The sequence below is a fragment of the Setaria italica genome, chromosome IX (genome assembly GCF_000263155.2).
Source record: "Setaria italica strain Yugu1 chromosome IX, Setaria_italica_v2.0, whole genome shotgun sequence".
NCBI classification, from domain to species: domain Eukaryota; kingdom Viridiplantae; phylum Streptophyta; class Magnoliopsida; order Poales; family Poaceae; genus Setaria; species Setaria italica.
The window spans coordinates 224,370-240,597 of record NC_028458.1 but is presented as its reverse complement, the minus strand read 5'-3'; the positions used below and the strand labels follow the sequence as shown (position 1 = coordinate 240,597).

The window sequence follows — 16,228 nt, the reverse complement described above, 5'->3', positions numbered from 1 at the left end:
AAATGCACGCACCTCCCCCCGTCACTTGTACAATTTACACATACGTCCCTGCTTCTGCTTCTGCTTGTGCTTGTGCTTGTGTGCGCTAACAATGTTCAAAATGTACTCATTTCCATCTCTAAAATATAAATATAAGATGTCCAAATATTCAAAATTGATCCTTAAACATAAAGCAACGTAGGCACATGTGGATAATTATTCATTTATTTTGTTAGTTTAACTCAGATATACGTGCAGGGATTAGAAACATTTCAAAATAATTAACAGTTTCAGGTACGACATTGCCACCCATTCTCTCCGAATATAGTTGGAAGTAGAAACAAATTCCATATCCTAGCATCTAGGATGGCGATATGAGGTTTGTCATTTTCAAGTCATAAGATACATAAATAAAACATGCGATAAACACTTATGATATTGTCCATGAGCCCACTAGAAGGTTTGAACAGACCTAAATATAGAGCTGGACACCGAGACGCATCCGACATAGAGACCATGACGTAGGATGGCGTAGTCTACGTGGAAAAACGGGAACTAATAAAGTACTCGTTGAAGTACTCATTGTAATAAGAGTAGAACTCCTCTAGTCATATCTAACTTCTTGTAATCAACCGACCTGTAACCCTGCCCCCAACTATATAAGGCGAGGCAGAGACCTCCTCCAAAGCAATTCAATCCAACCAGCACACAGGACGTAGGGTATTACAAAATATAGCGGCTCGAACCTGTCTAAATCGTGTGTCCGCGTTTATCTTCGAGTTCCTGATCTCGACAAGCCCCACTAACCAAAACACTATCTCGGGCACCCTCCTCGGAAGGTTGCCGAGTCTAAACACCGACAGCCGGCGCGCTAGGTAGGGGACCTCACCGAGAATCCACTAGCAAACTTGATGGCACAAGTCATCATCAAGCCATTCGTCGCGTTTGAAGCAGGTGCGATGTTCGTGTTTGGCTCCTGGATCTGCATCGCAGACGGCGCTGAAAAATTCCGTCGCCACATTGCGTCGACCCCAGAGAAGAAGCAGCAAACCATGAAGCTTCAGCACTGAGCTCTAGAGGATTTCATCGAGAATTTCGGCAAATTTTCAAATTCTGACCTAGTCAGAGGCTGGGGGACGAGTCCGAGTTCAACTCGACTTCTTCCGCCGATCGGATTGACTTTCATAAGCCAGATTGACTTTCATGAGCCAGCGCATAAGCAATCATGTGAGTTGGATTACCACCAGAGTTGATTTCCCGTTCGGACTCCGCAACACGACCACTGTTTATCAGGCTGCTTTGTCCAGATTACAACCCGATATGGATACGATCGAGGACCTCGACTACTACTCGGACCCAGATGAGGATACTCCTTTATCAGGTCCGCAACAGGCCCAGGTAATCACATCAACTTAGATAGATTCGTCTATTAGCCCAACATAAAGCCATCTGCTCTTACCAAGAACGACGATTCGCGCCTTATCGCCTACCTTGACACTCCCCCGTACCAGGAGTGAGCTTCTCTATCGCTCATCTATTGAGGAAGGCAGCACCACGGATGTCATCACTTCAAGCTTGGGAAGCTACTCTCCAGAGAGAGAACTCTTCGACGTCATTGTTGGACAAAAGGACGAAGAAGAAGAGCGATGGGACAGAAACCTGCGACATGAGCGACACCCAGATGACGCCTCACAGGATGAGCTCACCGCCAACATTGTCAGAGAAGAGACCGAAGCTCAAAAAACTCGACGACGAGCAAGAAAAGAAACGCCGCAAGAGCATAATGCCGCCGCCGTCTGGCAGTGGATCTACTAAACCAGAACCTGTATAATGCCTTTGAATAGTTCAAACGTGTCACCATCATACTCCCTATCTACCGTCGCGTCTATTGATCTCATCACCCGTACGATGCCCTAGAACAAGTACACTAAATAGTCGTTGAACTGGCGGAACTCACGTATGAACAACTCGATCAACAAAATCCGATACAGTCAGTTCAACGCTTCGCATCCCAGCGAAGTCAACATAGCAGCAGAGGCCCTCCGTCTAGACCAAGTCAACCTGGAGGCGCCAGACCAAGTCAACCCGGAGGCGCCAGACCAAGCCAAGCTGGAGCTGAAGGTAGTCGGGCAGGACCCTCGGGAGGCCGTGGCCACCGTGGGGCTAACCCAGAGCCTTAACGCCCAGTAGGAGACCTCCACAACAAGATCAACGCCAACCGCGATGCTCGTATCATAATCTAGACGTGTTTGACATGGAGGCTATGGTGCAGGATGGCGTAGTCTACGTTGCAGGACAGGAAATAGTCGAGGGTTAGGAAAACTACTCGTAGCAATTAGAGTAGGACTCGTCTAGTTGAATCCTACTAGTATTCTTGTAAACAACCGACTTGTAACCCTGCCCCCGGCAATATAAGGTGAGGCAGGGACCCCCTCCAAAGCAATTCAATCAAACCAACACACAGGACGTAGGGTATTACGCAATCTAGCGGTCCGAACCTGTCTAAATCGTGCGTCTGTGTTCACCTTTGAGTTCCTGATCTCGGCGAGCTACACTAACCAAACACTACCTTGGGTACCCCTTTGGTAGGTTGCCGGGCCTAAACACCGACAGCTGGCGCGCCAAGTAGGACATTTCGATGAGAATTCTCTAGCGAACTCGATGGCCCAAGTCATCATCAAGCCAATTGTTGCGTTTGAAGCGGGCGCGATGTTCATCTTCGGCTCCTAGGTTTGCGTCGCAGATAGCACTGGAAACTTCCACCGCCACATTGCGTCGGCCTCGAAGAAGGAGCAGCAAGCCATGAAGCTCCAGCGCTAAACTTTGGAGAATCTTGTCGAGAAATTCGGTGAATTTTCCCATCGTGCATACATCTATGGGCCCATCACAAGGTTTGGACAGTCCTAAATATAGGGCTGGACATCGAGACGCATCTGACATGGAGATCATGGCGCAGAACGACGTAGTCTACATCGATGATTAGGAAGTACTCGTTGTAATAAGAGTAGAACTCATCTAGTCGTATCTGAATAATATTCTTGTGACCAACCAACCTGTAACCCTGCCCTCGACTATATAAGGTGAGGTAGGGACTCCCTCCAAAGCAATTCAATCCAACGAGCACACATAACGTAGGGTATTACGCAATATAGTGGTCCGAACCTGTCTAAATCGTGTGTCTGCGTTTAACTTCGAGTTCCTAATCTCGGCGAGCTCCACTAACAAAAACACTACCTGGAGCACCCCTCGGTAGGTTGCCGGGTCTAAACACTGACAGATGGATCTATATTTTCATCATAGTTTTAAAAATTAAACAAAATCGCCATCGGTCTGATTTGGGGGGGTTGGGGGGGTTTAATACTTTTAGGGCCCACACTCCTTATCTCCCCATCCCCTGCATGGCTACAATGTTCAGTCCATCATCTCTTTTTTTTTCTCAAATAAAATACTAACGACGATTCAATTTTGCCTTCGGTTCAATATATAAGTTTGACAATTCAATTTCGGAGCACATTAAACTACTCTTCCTAAGGGTAATCCACAAACTTTTGCAAAAACCTACTCTCTATAGAAATTGAATCAAAGTATATCTTTGTTTTCTTTGCCGTTGTATCTGTCTTTTGTTTATTGGATTACGCAACAAAAGCATCACCCAAGGGCTTGCACGCCTCGATGAGGAGAACAGTAATGAATATGCGCAGCAGATCATGTTTGGTTGTTTTCGTGATATCTAAAAGGGAAGAGAACGAACAATCTATGGCCAGTATGTTTGAACGTGAATTATTTAAGTAGAGGGCCCATTTATTGGTCCCACCCGCTCATAAGTTATCAAAGATTTTTGAAATGTGTTTCAATTTGACTTATATTTAGTAACTTTCAATTCATTTTTGTGTCCACAAAACATGACGATGCCTTTGATGTGGAGATCGTTAGTTGGAAACTGGTTGTTCCCTTGCAAAACAATTGTTTTCTCAAAACAATTGTGCTGGAAACATGCATATCGATCGTCGAACAAAAGCAGCACATACTACTAGTACACTAGTAGGAGCATGCATGGTGTTACTATATGTCGAACAAGAGAAGAACAAGGTAGAAAGCTAGCTAGTAGTCGTCGGAGTCCCAGAGAGGCCTGAACCACATGGAGTGGACGGCTGGCTGGAACGACATCATGAGCAGCAGTATGGCCACCGCCAGCGCGACGCCCCAGGGCGCGGCCGCCGTCGAGGCAGCTGGTGGGTTGTCGACCACTACCAGGGGCCTCCTCCCCCTCCTCCTGGTGGCCCAGTACCTGCGGCGCCAGCTGATGGCGGCGAAGAGGAGGAAGGCGGCGGCGAGGGCGAGCGGCGCGGCGAAGACGCGGGCGCCGATCTCCGCGCGGCGCTCGATGGCCTTGTAGTCGACGTAGCCGGAGACTGCGAGGAAGAAGACGACGATGGCGAAGAAGGCGAGCAGGCCGGGAGGCGGGAGCGAGCAGGAGGAGAGCGCCCGCGCCGTCCAGCTGCTGCGCTTCCAGCGGCGGTCGGAGGAGTGCAGCCACGACGACGACATGGTTTGGTTGGATATGATTGATTGGGGGATCGATGCAGCTCGTCGATCGCTGCTAGAGCAGCTAGTAGCTACGAAGCATCAAAGCAGGGGGACTCAAGGAAGAAGAGGTGGTGGAAGGATCGGATTGATGCCTTCCTTTTATTTGGCAGAAAAGACTCAAATAAAGCTGAGACGTAGTAGTGGTGGATGGAGAGAGAATATATGCTATCAGCTGGAGTGGAGGGGCCGAACTTATACTTATTGAAATACAGTAATTAATAAAAAAAGAAGCTCCGTGGTTTACCTTGGGCCACCACCCAGCAGTTGTTGCTGCAAGCCCTCTTCGAAGCCCAAATTGCTGATTCGTGTGGAGGCCCAGATTGCACGCAGTTTTAGCCCAGCTGAGTAAGTCTATTCCTCCTCTTCGTCTCTCTCTCCACCCAACCAGCATTCAGCTCCACCGCCGCAAATGTCGATCGCGGTGGCGCCGGAGGTCGCAGCCGCCCTCGCGCGCGGCGGCGCTGTAGTCGCCCTCGAGTCCACCATCATCTGCCACGGTAACCTTCCTTCTTCTACCTTGTCCCCCCCCCTCGCCGCCCGCTTCAGGCTTGCCGCACAAAACTGCGATTCGATTCCCCTTCACTGACTCTGACTGCTTACGCCATCACATGTTTCAGGTATGCCGTACCCCAAGAATCTCCAGACCGCCTTCGAGGTGGAGGCCGTCGTCAGGGACGCCGGTGCTATCCCTGCCACCATAGCCATCCTAGATGGAGTCCCACATGTTGGTCAGTTCTCTGCTTTCCTGCTGCTTCACTTACTGCTGCTCCTCCTGCCTACCTTGCTAACCTCATCTCTTTAGTTAATCCCGGACTTCATTGCATCATAGCAGGCACCAAATTTTCTGACTAGCGAATTCTAGAGCTCAATACATATGCCTCATGGCATGCTCCTCCCTCTTGTTCCTAAAACCAATTTGCTGCCAATGTTGCTTCATTTGACTGCTCCGAAAATTGACATCTTGGCCCCTTCATCAGTAATCAGAACCAACCATACATTGTTTGCATGATAATAGGCCTTAGCAGTGAGCAATTAAAGAGGCTGGCCATTAGTGGAAGACAATTTCAGAAGACAGCTAGAAGGGATATTGCGCATGTGGTGAGTACACCTTTTCCATTCCCAGGTCACTCTGTTTGGTGACCTCGTGTCCTAATCACAATAAAGGACACTGCGATAACTCAAACGCCTCGTGCCTCAGTAGTCTGTCAGCTCGTTGCCAATATAGCAGCAATGGAGATCCTTAACGCAAGACAGCTGAGTTACGGCAGCCAAACCTGGGTTCTCTGTTGAAGCGTCTTCGAATCAGATAGCCCTGTATCTGTCATTGCCACTCTCCATAATTTCTTGTTTCCTTCTTGACAGGTTGCATCTGGTGGCAATGGTGCAACGACAGTTTCTGCCACTATGTTCTTTGCTCACAAGGTCCCTTGAAAAACTTTTGCAAAACCATCATGCTCGTCTTGTTAATCTCGGCTTGTCTAATAGCAATTCCACATTCATTCCCTTTAGTTAGTACCAACTATTTATGTCCATATAAATGTAGCTCTTTACCAATTCAGGTTGGCATACCAATTTTTGTAACTGGGGGAATAGGAGGCGTGCATAGACATGGCGAACAAAGTAAGCATTTTCCACTTGTGTAAGGAGTCTTTATTTGCTGTATGCATTGACACTCGGCAGGAAGTATATCACTGGATGTATGCTCTAATTCTTTCAGTCTCTTCTAGGTCATTTAGGATATTGATGCTTTTAATCTGTAGATTGATGCATTTAAACTCTGAAACTGCAAGTTTATCAATTACTATCTTGTTCTTTTCGGATTTCTGAAGCATATTATGGAGAATACACTTTAACTTCATCAGCATATGGACTTGCCAAGCATATTATTTTTATTGATGGTTTTGGAAAAGCTATTAAAAGTTGCGCACTGATTGATACGCTCACCATTTTGATGCAGCTATGGACATCTCCTCAGACTTGACTGAACTTGGAAAGACTCCTGTGGCTGTTATATCAGCGGGCGTGAAGTCCATTTTAGACATACCTAGGACACTTGAATACCTGGTACAGTTGCACTTTGCACTCTTCGATGAATAACCGATTGATCTGTGTATGTGCTTATATGTAGAATTGTTTTCCTCTTTAGTTGTTAAGATGCTATATGTGCACAAAGATGGGCTGAGTAGGATCAGACCTCGTTGATGACTGTGCACGTAGCAGTTCTTGAATAATTAAATAAAATCATCACTTTGCAAACTAGCTCATCACTTTGCAAACTAGCAGGATAAGAAAGTAGGAAGACAAGAACTGAGAATGACTTGCTGCAAAAATTAGATGAGTTCATATGCAACTTTTGTCACCACACCAGTATCTTAGTTCAAGGAAAAAAAACATTATTGCCTTGGAACCATTTTCCTCTTTTCTTTGTTTAGTACTTAATAACTCAATTGAGAAGTAACCAAACGACAGGATTCAGAACTTATTTGCGTTTGGTATTTCGGAAGGACCCTTTATTTCATGTTTATACTTAATAACCTGAGATCATGTTTTTTCTGATCAAAGTTTCACAGAAATGCTCCCTTGTGTTGCTCGGCACTCGAGCAGCTAGCCAGTTAGGTGGTGCTTAATGTGACAGCTATATATTGGAAAACTCGTGTGTGTTTTTCACAAGATACTGTTCATGGTACAATATTGTTTTCATGTTCAGTCGTTTGATCTTCTTCACTGATGGCATGACAGGAAACTCAAGGAGTCACTGTTGCTGCTTACAGAACCAATGAATTTCCTGCTTTCTTCACGGAGATTAGTGGATGCCAGGTAAAATATTTTTTTTTCATTTGTAAGATATTTCTTTGGTTGGTATGTAACTTTCGCTGGACAGTTGAAAGACCCAAATGCTTTCATCTGAATCAATGATATATTAGATTAGTTTAAAACACATGATTCAACTCACTCTAGATTTTCCAAAAACTGTAATTGTAAGTGTGCATATTCGAGAAAAAAATGTAATTGTTCATCATTCCAAAATAATAAATAAATAAATGCCTAGATGTTGTGGTTTCACCATGGACTGTACCTTTGAGAGCTACTGACTGCTTTACAGATTTTTTCTGCTTTCTTCTTCTTAATATAATGATATGCAGCTCTCCTGCGTGTTCGAGGAAAAAGATTTTTTCTGCTTTGAGCTAGCTTGAAGCTTTTAACGCACAACCTTTTAAACATTTCCCGTATTTGTCTTTTCTCCTTGAGCTGCATTGATAAATAAAGCTCATGCCATATATCCTATCAGTAAAGTGCTAAGCCAACTATTAAGCCTGGATTCTCTTTTATATTTAACTAAGATTAGCAGGATTTGTTGTACTCTCTTTCATCTCTTAATGAAATGACATGCAGCTCTCCTGCATCGTTTGAGAAAAAAAAAGATTAGCAGGATTTTCTGGCGCTTCTACGCCTTTGTTGGTCTGAAGGGGAATTTTCCTCATTTCAGAATTTTTCTTAGCTATTCAACATGACCTCTTGCAAGTTGCAAACAGCTGAATAATATATTGTCGGTAACTATCTGGCACTATCCTTTCATTTTACAACACAGAAATGCCTGCATATGCACTTAAGCTCTGTTTGGAACATGGGGTGCTTTTCCAGTGCACCTGCATTATGCAAGAACTTTTCAGAAATTTCACATAATGCTCGAAGCAGGTTTTAAATGGGTCACTCCTATTTTTAATATATGTTGATACATATACTCGTTACATTGACCTAAAAAATATAATTGTTACATAATGCAGGTGCCATGTCGTGTTGATTCTCCAGAAGAGTGCGCCAAAATAATACGTGAGTAGTTAATTATGGCATGTTTTCTTTGTCTTCATACTCACATTTTCTTAGAGACATTATCAATCTCACATGAACTGTTGGTAACGACCGGATCCATCAATGGCCTCCTATTCCCTGAGTTATTTTATTTTCTTGATTTCAGAGAGATATTTACTGGTGTTAAGATAGAATCAATAAGATTGTGCTAAGTGTATGCGGCATAAACTATAAAAGAAAAAGGTTCATGCAGAATGATTGGGATAACTTGATCACATTACATAACTCCAATGGGCAAACCACACATTCAATTCTTTGAACCTTTTGATCTTGTGTAATTCAATCAGTGGCGGACCCAGGATTTTAGAGTTGGGTATTCCTGAGCTAAAAGGCAACCGGCTCAACCCAACCATGTGCTTTGATCCAGAGCTACATGAACATGATCCTGGAAAGTAGTCGGCTATGGTGTTTAATGTGGAAGTGAGATTTCCTCTGTATTTTCAAAGCTACTGCCTACATGAAAACACACACATCACAATACCTCATATCTAATTAACAGTATTATATGTGCAAGGACATTAGCATTTTAGAAATTGCAGAAGACGAATTGAGAATTCTCATCCCCTACTGGTTACTGCCATCCTCCCCGCCGCTTGCTGCCGGTAAATTGTGTGGCCTCCTCCCTTCTGTTCTGGCCTGGCAGGCCGGCACTCTTCGGCCTTCGCCACGGCCAGTGAAGCCCTGTCTACGTGTGGCTAGGGATCAATCAATTTAGACGATCTGGGGAGGGATTGAGACGGGAGAGAGGGGCGGGAGAGGCACGCGATGCAAATGGCTCCACACCTGCCCAGCTGCCCTGCAACAGGTGCCGTCGTGCCGAGGGGGTGGTCAGGCCAAATTAGTTTGCTGGGATCAGGTCATCAGGTGGGTCTTTCGAGCTTTTTGGCTGATAATACATGCTAAGAAACAAAGTAAGTGATCCAAGTAAACTACTCACGCATATATACTTCATTGTTTGGTAAAAATGTGCTCGCCACGATACTGGGTCCGCCAGTGAATTCAATGTGCTCGCCACGATGATTAGATTCTGGGTTGTCAGTGGATCTAGGCTCTAGAGTTTTCTGCAGCATAATTGATTCGATTCTATCAATGTGCAGATGCAAACAGTAACCTACATCTAGGTTCTGGGATCCTTATTGCAGTGCCGGTTCCCACGCAGCATGCAGCTTCAGGGAACATTATAGAATCTGCAATACAGAAAGCTCTAAAGGAGGCAGAGTACAGTCAACACCTGCGCTTCTGATAATGATATAGAAATGGTGCCTAATAGTTTTTGCTATCTTTTCAGAGAAAAAAGGATAACAGGAAATGCGATCACTCCCTTCATGCTTGAAAGAGTAAAAGAACTAACTGGAGGATCTTCCTTGGAAGCCAGTATCCTACAATTTTAGTTGCATAATCCATGGCATATTTTTTAGGATGATTGCATAATCCATGTGCATGTTCCTATATTGAGTTTTAGGTTAGTTGCTGCATTCCACAGATTTTACAAAGCAATTCCTTTCCAAATTGAAATTAGGAGTTAGAGAACATCGTATTGGATTCTGCAAGGGAAAAAAATCTAATTCATCTGCATTTCGAGCCCCCCCTTTTTTTTGTTCCCTTCCTCGAAGAAATTCTCCTTAGTGGTGCTCAGATATCGCACTTGTTAAGAACAATGCTCGTCTTGGTGCGGAAGTTGCTGTTGCCCTTTCTAATCTTCAGCAGAGAGAAAGAAACAGTAAGCTGCTACCGCCTTTGTTACAAGACTTGCATTTTGCGGAAGTCTGAGTGTTTTGAACCTGCTATATACATATGTAACAGAAATTGGGAGATCTTCACTGTAGAGGTGCCCTTGCGGATAGAGGCCCTGCCGCCACTCGGTTGTGTATACGCCGAGCATTTACCAGAATGGGACATGCCTACCCGGTGGTTCAAAACTGGATGATGTTTCTGATCACAGGCTTAGCTGCTGCTTCTTGGAAGTGTACTGATCGCGGAGAAATTTTATAGGCTTTCTTGTGTTGGTTGCGAGATCTTGTACTAGTGTAATAAGATGAAGAGCTGAGACAATGCGTGTGCAATACTCTCCAGAGTGTTCTTTGCTTATGTGCCGGCTGATGCATCCTCAACATGGTGGGCAAGGGTCGTTAGGTCAGCTCCCCTTCTCTTTTGTACTTTCGTTTTCTCTCTCAGTGAAATGACATGCAGCTCTCCTGCGTCGTTCGGAAAAAAAAGATTTTCTTTGATTTACTATATGTACGTATGAATTTGGTGGTCTGAAATCCTGAAATTTAGTTGATGGAACGGTTTGGCATAGCATATCCGGACGAGCTATGATGGGCTGGCTTTTAGCAAACAAGGCATACAGAAAGGCCAATCGGGCCTCCTATCCTGCAAGGCCACACAGCAAGCAACAAGACACCGCCACTGGCCTCGTGGAAGCCTTGTTCCCTTCAGCTTATCAGTGGGAGACGAGAGAGAGAGACAGAGAGAAGAGAAGCAAAGCAAAAGCAAAGGCTTCCCGATCCGCCACCGCCCGCCGGCGACACACCGCGCCAGAGATGGCGGCGTCACTTGTGTCCTTGCTTACGGCGCCCCTCATCTCCGCGGTCCTTGGTGGCGCCATCGCCCTCGTCTTCCTCGCCGGCTACCTCCGCCGCAAGCGCGCCGCCATCGCCCACATCCCTCCCTCCGCCACCGCCGCCGCCCCCGACCAGCCGAAGCACGTCCGCCCCTCCAACCAGGCACACCACAAGAAGGGCCATGCCCGCCCGCATCACAACGCCGCCGATAAGGTCATCTCCTTCTCCTCCCCATCCCTCTCCTCTCTCAGCACGTTATATATAGTATTAGGTTCCATACCCACGATCCAAAATTCAGCATTCAGATGCAGTCCTGTTCAGATGTACAATATTCTCCACGTGTGTTCATCCAAATCATTCCTACTGCCATGGATATGAACACCAACATTTCGTTGATCTTAATATGCTCTCTAGGATGCTGCCAAGAAGCACCACCATCTTGATGTCAACACCTTGAGGGGGCACACTGACTCAGTCACTGCACTTCACTTCTCCAACGATGGTGCCAACCTAGCCACCGGTGAGATCATTCACGGCCCTATTCTTGTTTCCTGTGCTGCCTTTCCACCATATGGCATCACAGTTTTATAATTTCGCAGTCAAGTGCGTCTGTTGCACCAAAAGGTGAATACTTATATCTCTGGTGCTTCTTGTTGCAGTGTGTGCGGATGGAGCTGTAAGGGTATTCAGGATCGATGATACCTCAAGCAAGAGCTTCAAGTAAGATATTACTATATTCTACAGAAGCAATTTCCTTTTATCGTAAGTATTCAGTGTCACAAATTTATGGGCATGCTTGCAGGATTCTGAGGATAAACTTGCCTGCTGGAGCACATCCTACTGGTGTTGCTTTCTCAGAGGGCTCTTCATCTGTTGTTGTGGCAGCACAGGCTCTTCTGGGCTCATCTCTCTATATGTATGCGGATGTCAGTGCTCCTCCAACGGCCCAAAACAAGCAGCAGGGCAAGCTGTCTCCACCCGAGATCAAGTGGAGTCACCAAAAGATTCATGGAAAGGAATCAGTGCTCAACCTTGCAGCAGCCCGTGCAACTCATGGGCCCGGAGATGGGAGCACTATAATTATTTCGTGCTCAGAAGGTGCCGCCTTTTGTTGCTCTTTAGAATGTTTGGTAGTTAATGCAGTAGATTTTATGATTGTGCATCTGGAAGTCTTTTTCCGTAATTGGATTTAGAATGGTCTGCCAACATAAGCAATCACTATGTCAATGGGTTCATGTTTAAATTCTTATTTATAAATTTAGTGAACATACAATAAGTTTGACCAAACATACATTTCTTCATTTGTCACATATGTGTGCTATCCACTTGGTTGAGCGGCTCTTATTTTTAAATGCGAGCATTCCACAAAAAGTGGCTTATAACATCTGTTGGATCCATCTCAATATCGTAAGGTTTCTTGTCTCTTTTTGTTAGGCATGCAAGGTTTGTTATTTCCTGTTAAGGTTACTTACCCTAGACTAATTTGCAGCAACCGATATCAAAGTTTGGCATGGGAAGAGTGGAAAGGAGTTGGGTACTGTTGACACCAATCAGCTAAAAAATAATATGGCTGACATATCCCCAAATGGCCGCTTCATAGCCGCTGCAGCTTTTACTGCTGATGTCAAGGTTAGTTCTGTCTCTATTCTTCTTATTCTTCCTTTATCTTTTTGTAACGAACTTTTTAAGGATTGAAGTCCTAAGATGGATATTCTCTTTAGTTGAACTTTCTGCTTTATTTGAGTTCTCAATGCACCGGTATTGCTCTCCTTTGAAAGTCTGTTCGTGGCATTCTTGCGATATTAGTTGTGGAGTTTGTTGCAAGGCAAATCAGATAAATTTTGTGCTGCGGACACTGTTTCCATTTTGCCAATTTATTCCCTCAGTTATGGTGATATTTACTTATTCTGTAGGTGTGGGAGATAGTTTACTCAAAGGACAGTTCAGTGAAAGAGGTTAATAAAGTCATGCAACTCATGGGTCACAAGGTATGAACTAATAACGCCCTCCAGTGCAACCCTCTTTTTTTTTTCTCAAGAGTTCCATTTGCATGGACTGAATCTTATGAGAAACTGAATGATTTTTTTTAATTCAGAGCGCTGTTACTAGCTTGTGCTTTGCCCCAAATTCTGAGCAAATTATCACTGCATCCAAAGATGGTTCCATTCGAGTATGGAACATTAATGGTATGCTATATCTTCTTACATCCGACCCCTACGGCCTTGAAGTCATATGTTATTTCAGTTCATAGCATAATAACTTGGCTTCTTTTCTGGAAGTCACCATGCCACCATTTTTTATGTCTTTTTTATATATCCTGTGTCCACTCTTCATCATGGTGAATTCTCTATATGCATGGAATGAATGAAGGATCATAATAAATCTATGGCTTTCATTATGCTTTTCTTCACAAAGTTTGGACCTTGGAAGATCTTTCCTTTTAGAAACCTTCAGTGCTTCACTTAGCCATTAGTCAAACATCCCAATGGAAACATTAAATATATAGGCTAGTATACTAGTGGCCAAAGTTATCATTTCCCTGGTTTTATTAGTTTTTTCTAAAATTCAGGCTACTTTTCAATTGTTTCCTTGTTATTCCTTGCTAGTTAGATGTGACCGTCGATACTTTTGTTTATAGTCAGATGCTAGTCAGATACAAATTTCCAGTTTATAGTCATCCCTGACGACAACATATATTTGGCTGATGTCACTGTTCTAGACATGGCCATCTAGTAATTTTTTCAAGCGTAATGCTTTGCTACTTCTTTCTTGTTTTCTGATGCTAACATTTCTTACATTTTTAGTAAGGTATCACCTTGATGAGGATCCAAAAACCTTAAGAGTGCTATCAATTCCACTGCATGACTCAAAAGGTTCAGTTTGCCAATATGACCACATGAGCATCTCTCCTGATGGTAAAATTTTGGCTGTAACAAGCGGATCGACGTTGCAATGGTTGTGTGTGGAAACTGGTGCAGTTTTGGATACAGCTGAGAAAGCTCATGAAGGTTTGTAATCTCAGATCTCACTGTCTGCTAGGGCGAACCATCTTCATTTCTCTTGGAAGTAAATAAGTAATGATGCCTCCAAATCTGTGTGGGCAGTGTGGATAAGATTAGTCTTTTTAACTAATGTTACTCTGTGGTTTATTGCTCGTTCTACTAAGTATTTTAGAGGTGCTTGCTTGGTCGAGTTTAGGCCATTTTTTTGCAGTAAATAAATTATCACTGGTGTGGCAGGTAGGAGAAGGACAGCACTCTTGAGACAGATGTTAAGTCTTAGGTACTTGAAAGACCTGAATTAGTTCAGATAATGCATGGGATGGTGGGACCTTTTACTTTTGTGTAGTGATACATCCTTCTGGCAAAGGCACGTATTGGTGGGGTACTAATTGTGACTGTTTCCAACTCATCCTACTATATGGGTTAAACTGCCAAAGCCTACATATTTTCCTATCGTCTGGTCCTGCAGCCTAGTTGCAGTCCTGTAAAAGATGGCTACAAAACAAGAAGAATGCAACCAACCTTGCAGGTTACATGTCTAGACATGCTGCGCTGTAGAATTTTTCTAATTGATATGGTTGTGTAGTGCTAGTATACTGTGCAATAGACTGCACCTGCCATATGGTAGCTTGGAATGACATTCTTTTTTGACATGTGTTCAGGTGATATAACTGGCATTGCTTGGGCTCCGCGAACAATTCTCAATGGTAAGGAGATGTCTGTAATCCCTTACAATCCTTGCGTAGGAATTACAAAGGAGTTGCTTCTATTTATTTTTAACCTGACCATTTGTAAACTTGTTAGGTTTATATGTAGATTGCTGTATGTTGTACTGGATGTGTAAAAATCATGGCCATGGTAGTGCGCATTGCAGTTGTCTGATAAACAAACTCTTACGTCATGCAGCCTTTAGTTGGAAGGATTCTAACTTGAAAAATACCATTCATAAGAGGAAACATGCGTTTTTATGATCTTATATCACATTACTGTTGATGTCTTCAGGTGGCGTGCCTGCGTTTATTTTGGGGAGTGCTGGTGTGGACAAGAAGGTGAAACTTTGGTTAGCTCCAGAGGCTGGTTCAACATGAGTGATGGAGGACTGAATGATGGTCATCCTCTATGCGACACAGCATTTCCTAACCAAAGGCACGGAAAGAAAGGAAACAAAAATAATCTGAAAACAAGGGAAGGCCTTGATTTGTACTGAAGAATAGTTTTGCTCCTTGAGCTTGAGAGTACTGAGGCCTGTGGCTGATTGGAGTGTGTAGCATGGAGAGTGCGCACGTCCCAGAGAGGCAGTAGTTTTCACTATCGATTGTGCCAGGTTTTTGAAATAAACTAAATGCTGTCTGCAATTTTCTTTTTTTCTTTTTACTGGGAATGGACCGACATGTGCCTTGAATGCCAATATGGTTATATTATGAAGAAAAATACTCTGAGATCGAATTGAAGGTGCAAATCTTTTGTAAAACAAACAATATGGTCTGTTAAGTGCTTCCGAGTCAAGGGTCCCTCAGCTCGGAGACCAATCAACCATGAGAGCGATCAAATTCTGTTTGCAATGCTAGCTTTTGTTTATTTTATTTTCTATCATCACCATCATCTGGAGCAGTACGCATACAGTTATATCTATATGGTACATGTTGTTCTTTCTAGAAAAGGAGAATGTTAATAATTATCCAAGAGATTGCTAGCTAGTGATCGATCAGTATATGTGTAATGCTATGGAGTACATGTCTAGCTGCTCCCTTATCATGATACTATATCATTAAAGTGGCTACCTCGTTTTTCTTTATCTTTCCATAAAGTTTTTTTTCATTCCCCTGCTTACTATATCCATATCTCGTGCATGTTTTAATAAAGAGGTGAGCCTTTTCTCTTAATTACATAGTTATTATATGTGCGTGCTACCTGGATGATGATGCGCTTTTCAGTAAGATAAGAGGGTCATGGCGTTAAAAGGGAAACAAACTGCATAAGATTCTCAAACAATTTGCTCCAAAAAAAAAAGATTCCGAAACAAGCAAAGTCTCGATGCATGAATGAGATGATAAAATGGCAAGTGCATCGCAGATTCATAGTAGTTGAAAGAACGACAACATGCACACCAGCTGCTCTCAGTAGTCAGTACTGAAGAAAACAATGGGCTATGCATCGATGACAGATGCAGAGATGGAGCAGAGCAAAGTCTCAGTCGTAGCAGCTTCACGCAGCATGTGGCCATGG

The 16,228-nt window shown here is 43.9% G+C and overlaps 3 protein-coding genes across 3 annotated transcripts; 2 read left to right on the top strand and 1 right to left on the bottom strand.

Annotated features, from left to right (window-relative positions):
* Positions 1–3,892: 3,892 nt before the first annotated feature.
* LOC101756738 lies at positions 3,893–4,706 on the bottom strand. Its single transcript, XM_004980914.2, has one exon. It carries the CDS (start codon positions 4,525–4,527, stop codon positions 4,081–4,083), a length of 447 nt encoding a protein of 148 aa, XP_004980971.1. The 5' UTR covers positions 4,528–4,706; the 3' UTR covers positions 3,893–4,080.
* A 211-nt stretch (positions 4,707–4,917) lies between these two features.
* On the top strand, positions 4,918–10,524 carry LOC101755656 (pseudouridine-5'-phosphate glycosidase). The gene is made up of 12 exons (XM_022823068.1): positions 4,918–5,063; positions 5,184–5,294; positions 5,582–5,664; positions 5,929–5,988; positions 6,126–6,186; positions 6,524–6,630; positions 7,306–7,383; positions 8,352–8,397; positions 9,534–9,654; positions 9,725–9,810; positions 10,073–10,156; positions 10,240–10,524. The coding sequence occupies exons 1-12, from the start codon at positions 4,976–4,978 to the stop codon at positions 10,260–10,262; spliced, it is 948 nt and encodes a 315-aa protein (XP_022678803.1). The 5' UTR covers positions 4,918–4,975; the 3' UTR covers positions 10,263–10,524.
* Positions 10,525–10,745: 221 nt separating this feature from the next.
* Positions 10,746–15,564, top strand: LOC101756056 (transducin beta-like protein 2). Its single transcript, XM_012842858.3, has 10 exons — positions 10,746–11,213; positions 11,415–11,520; positions 11,660–11,720; positions 11,803–12,098; positions 12,490–12,629; positions 12,914–12,988; positions 13,096–13,186; positions 13,805–14,008; positions 14,665–14,709; positions 15,005–15,564. The coding sequence occupies exons 1-10, from the start codon at positions 10,752–10,754 to the stop codon at positions 15,088–15,090; spliced, it is 1,566 nt and encodes a 521-aa protein (XP_012698312.1). The 5' UTR covers positions 10,746–10,751; the 3' UTR covers positions 15,091–15,564.
* The last annotated feature ends 664 nt before the right edge of the window (positions 15,565–16,228 follow it).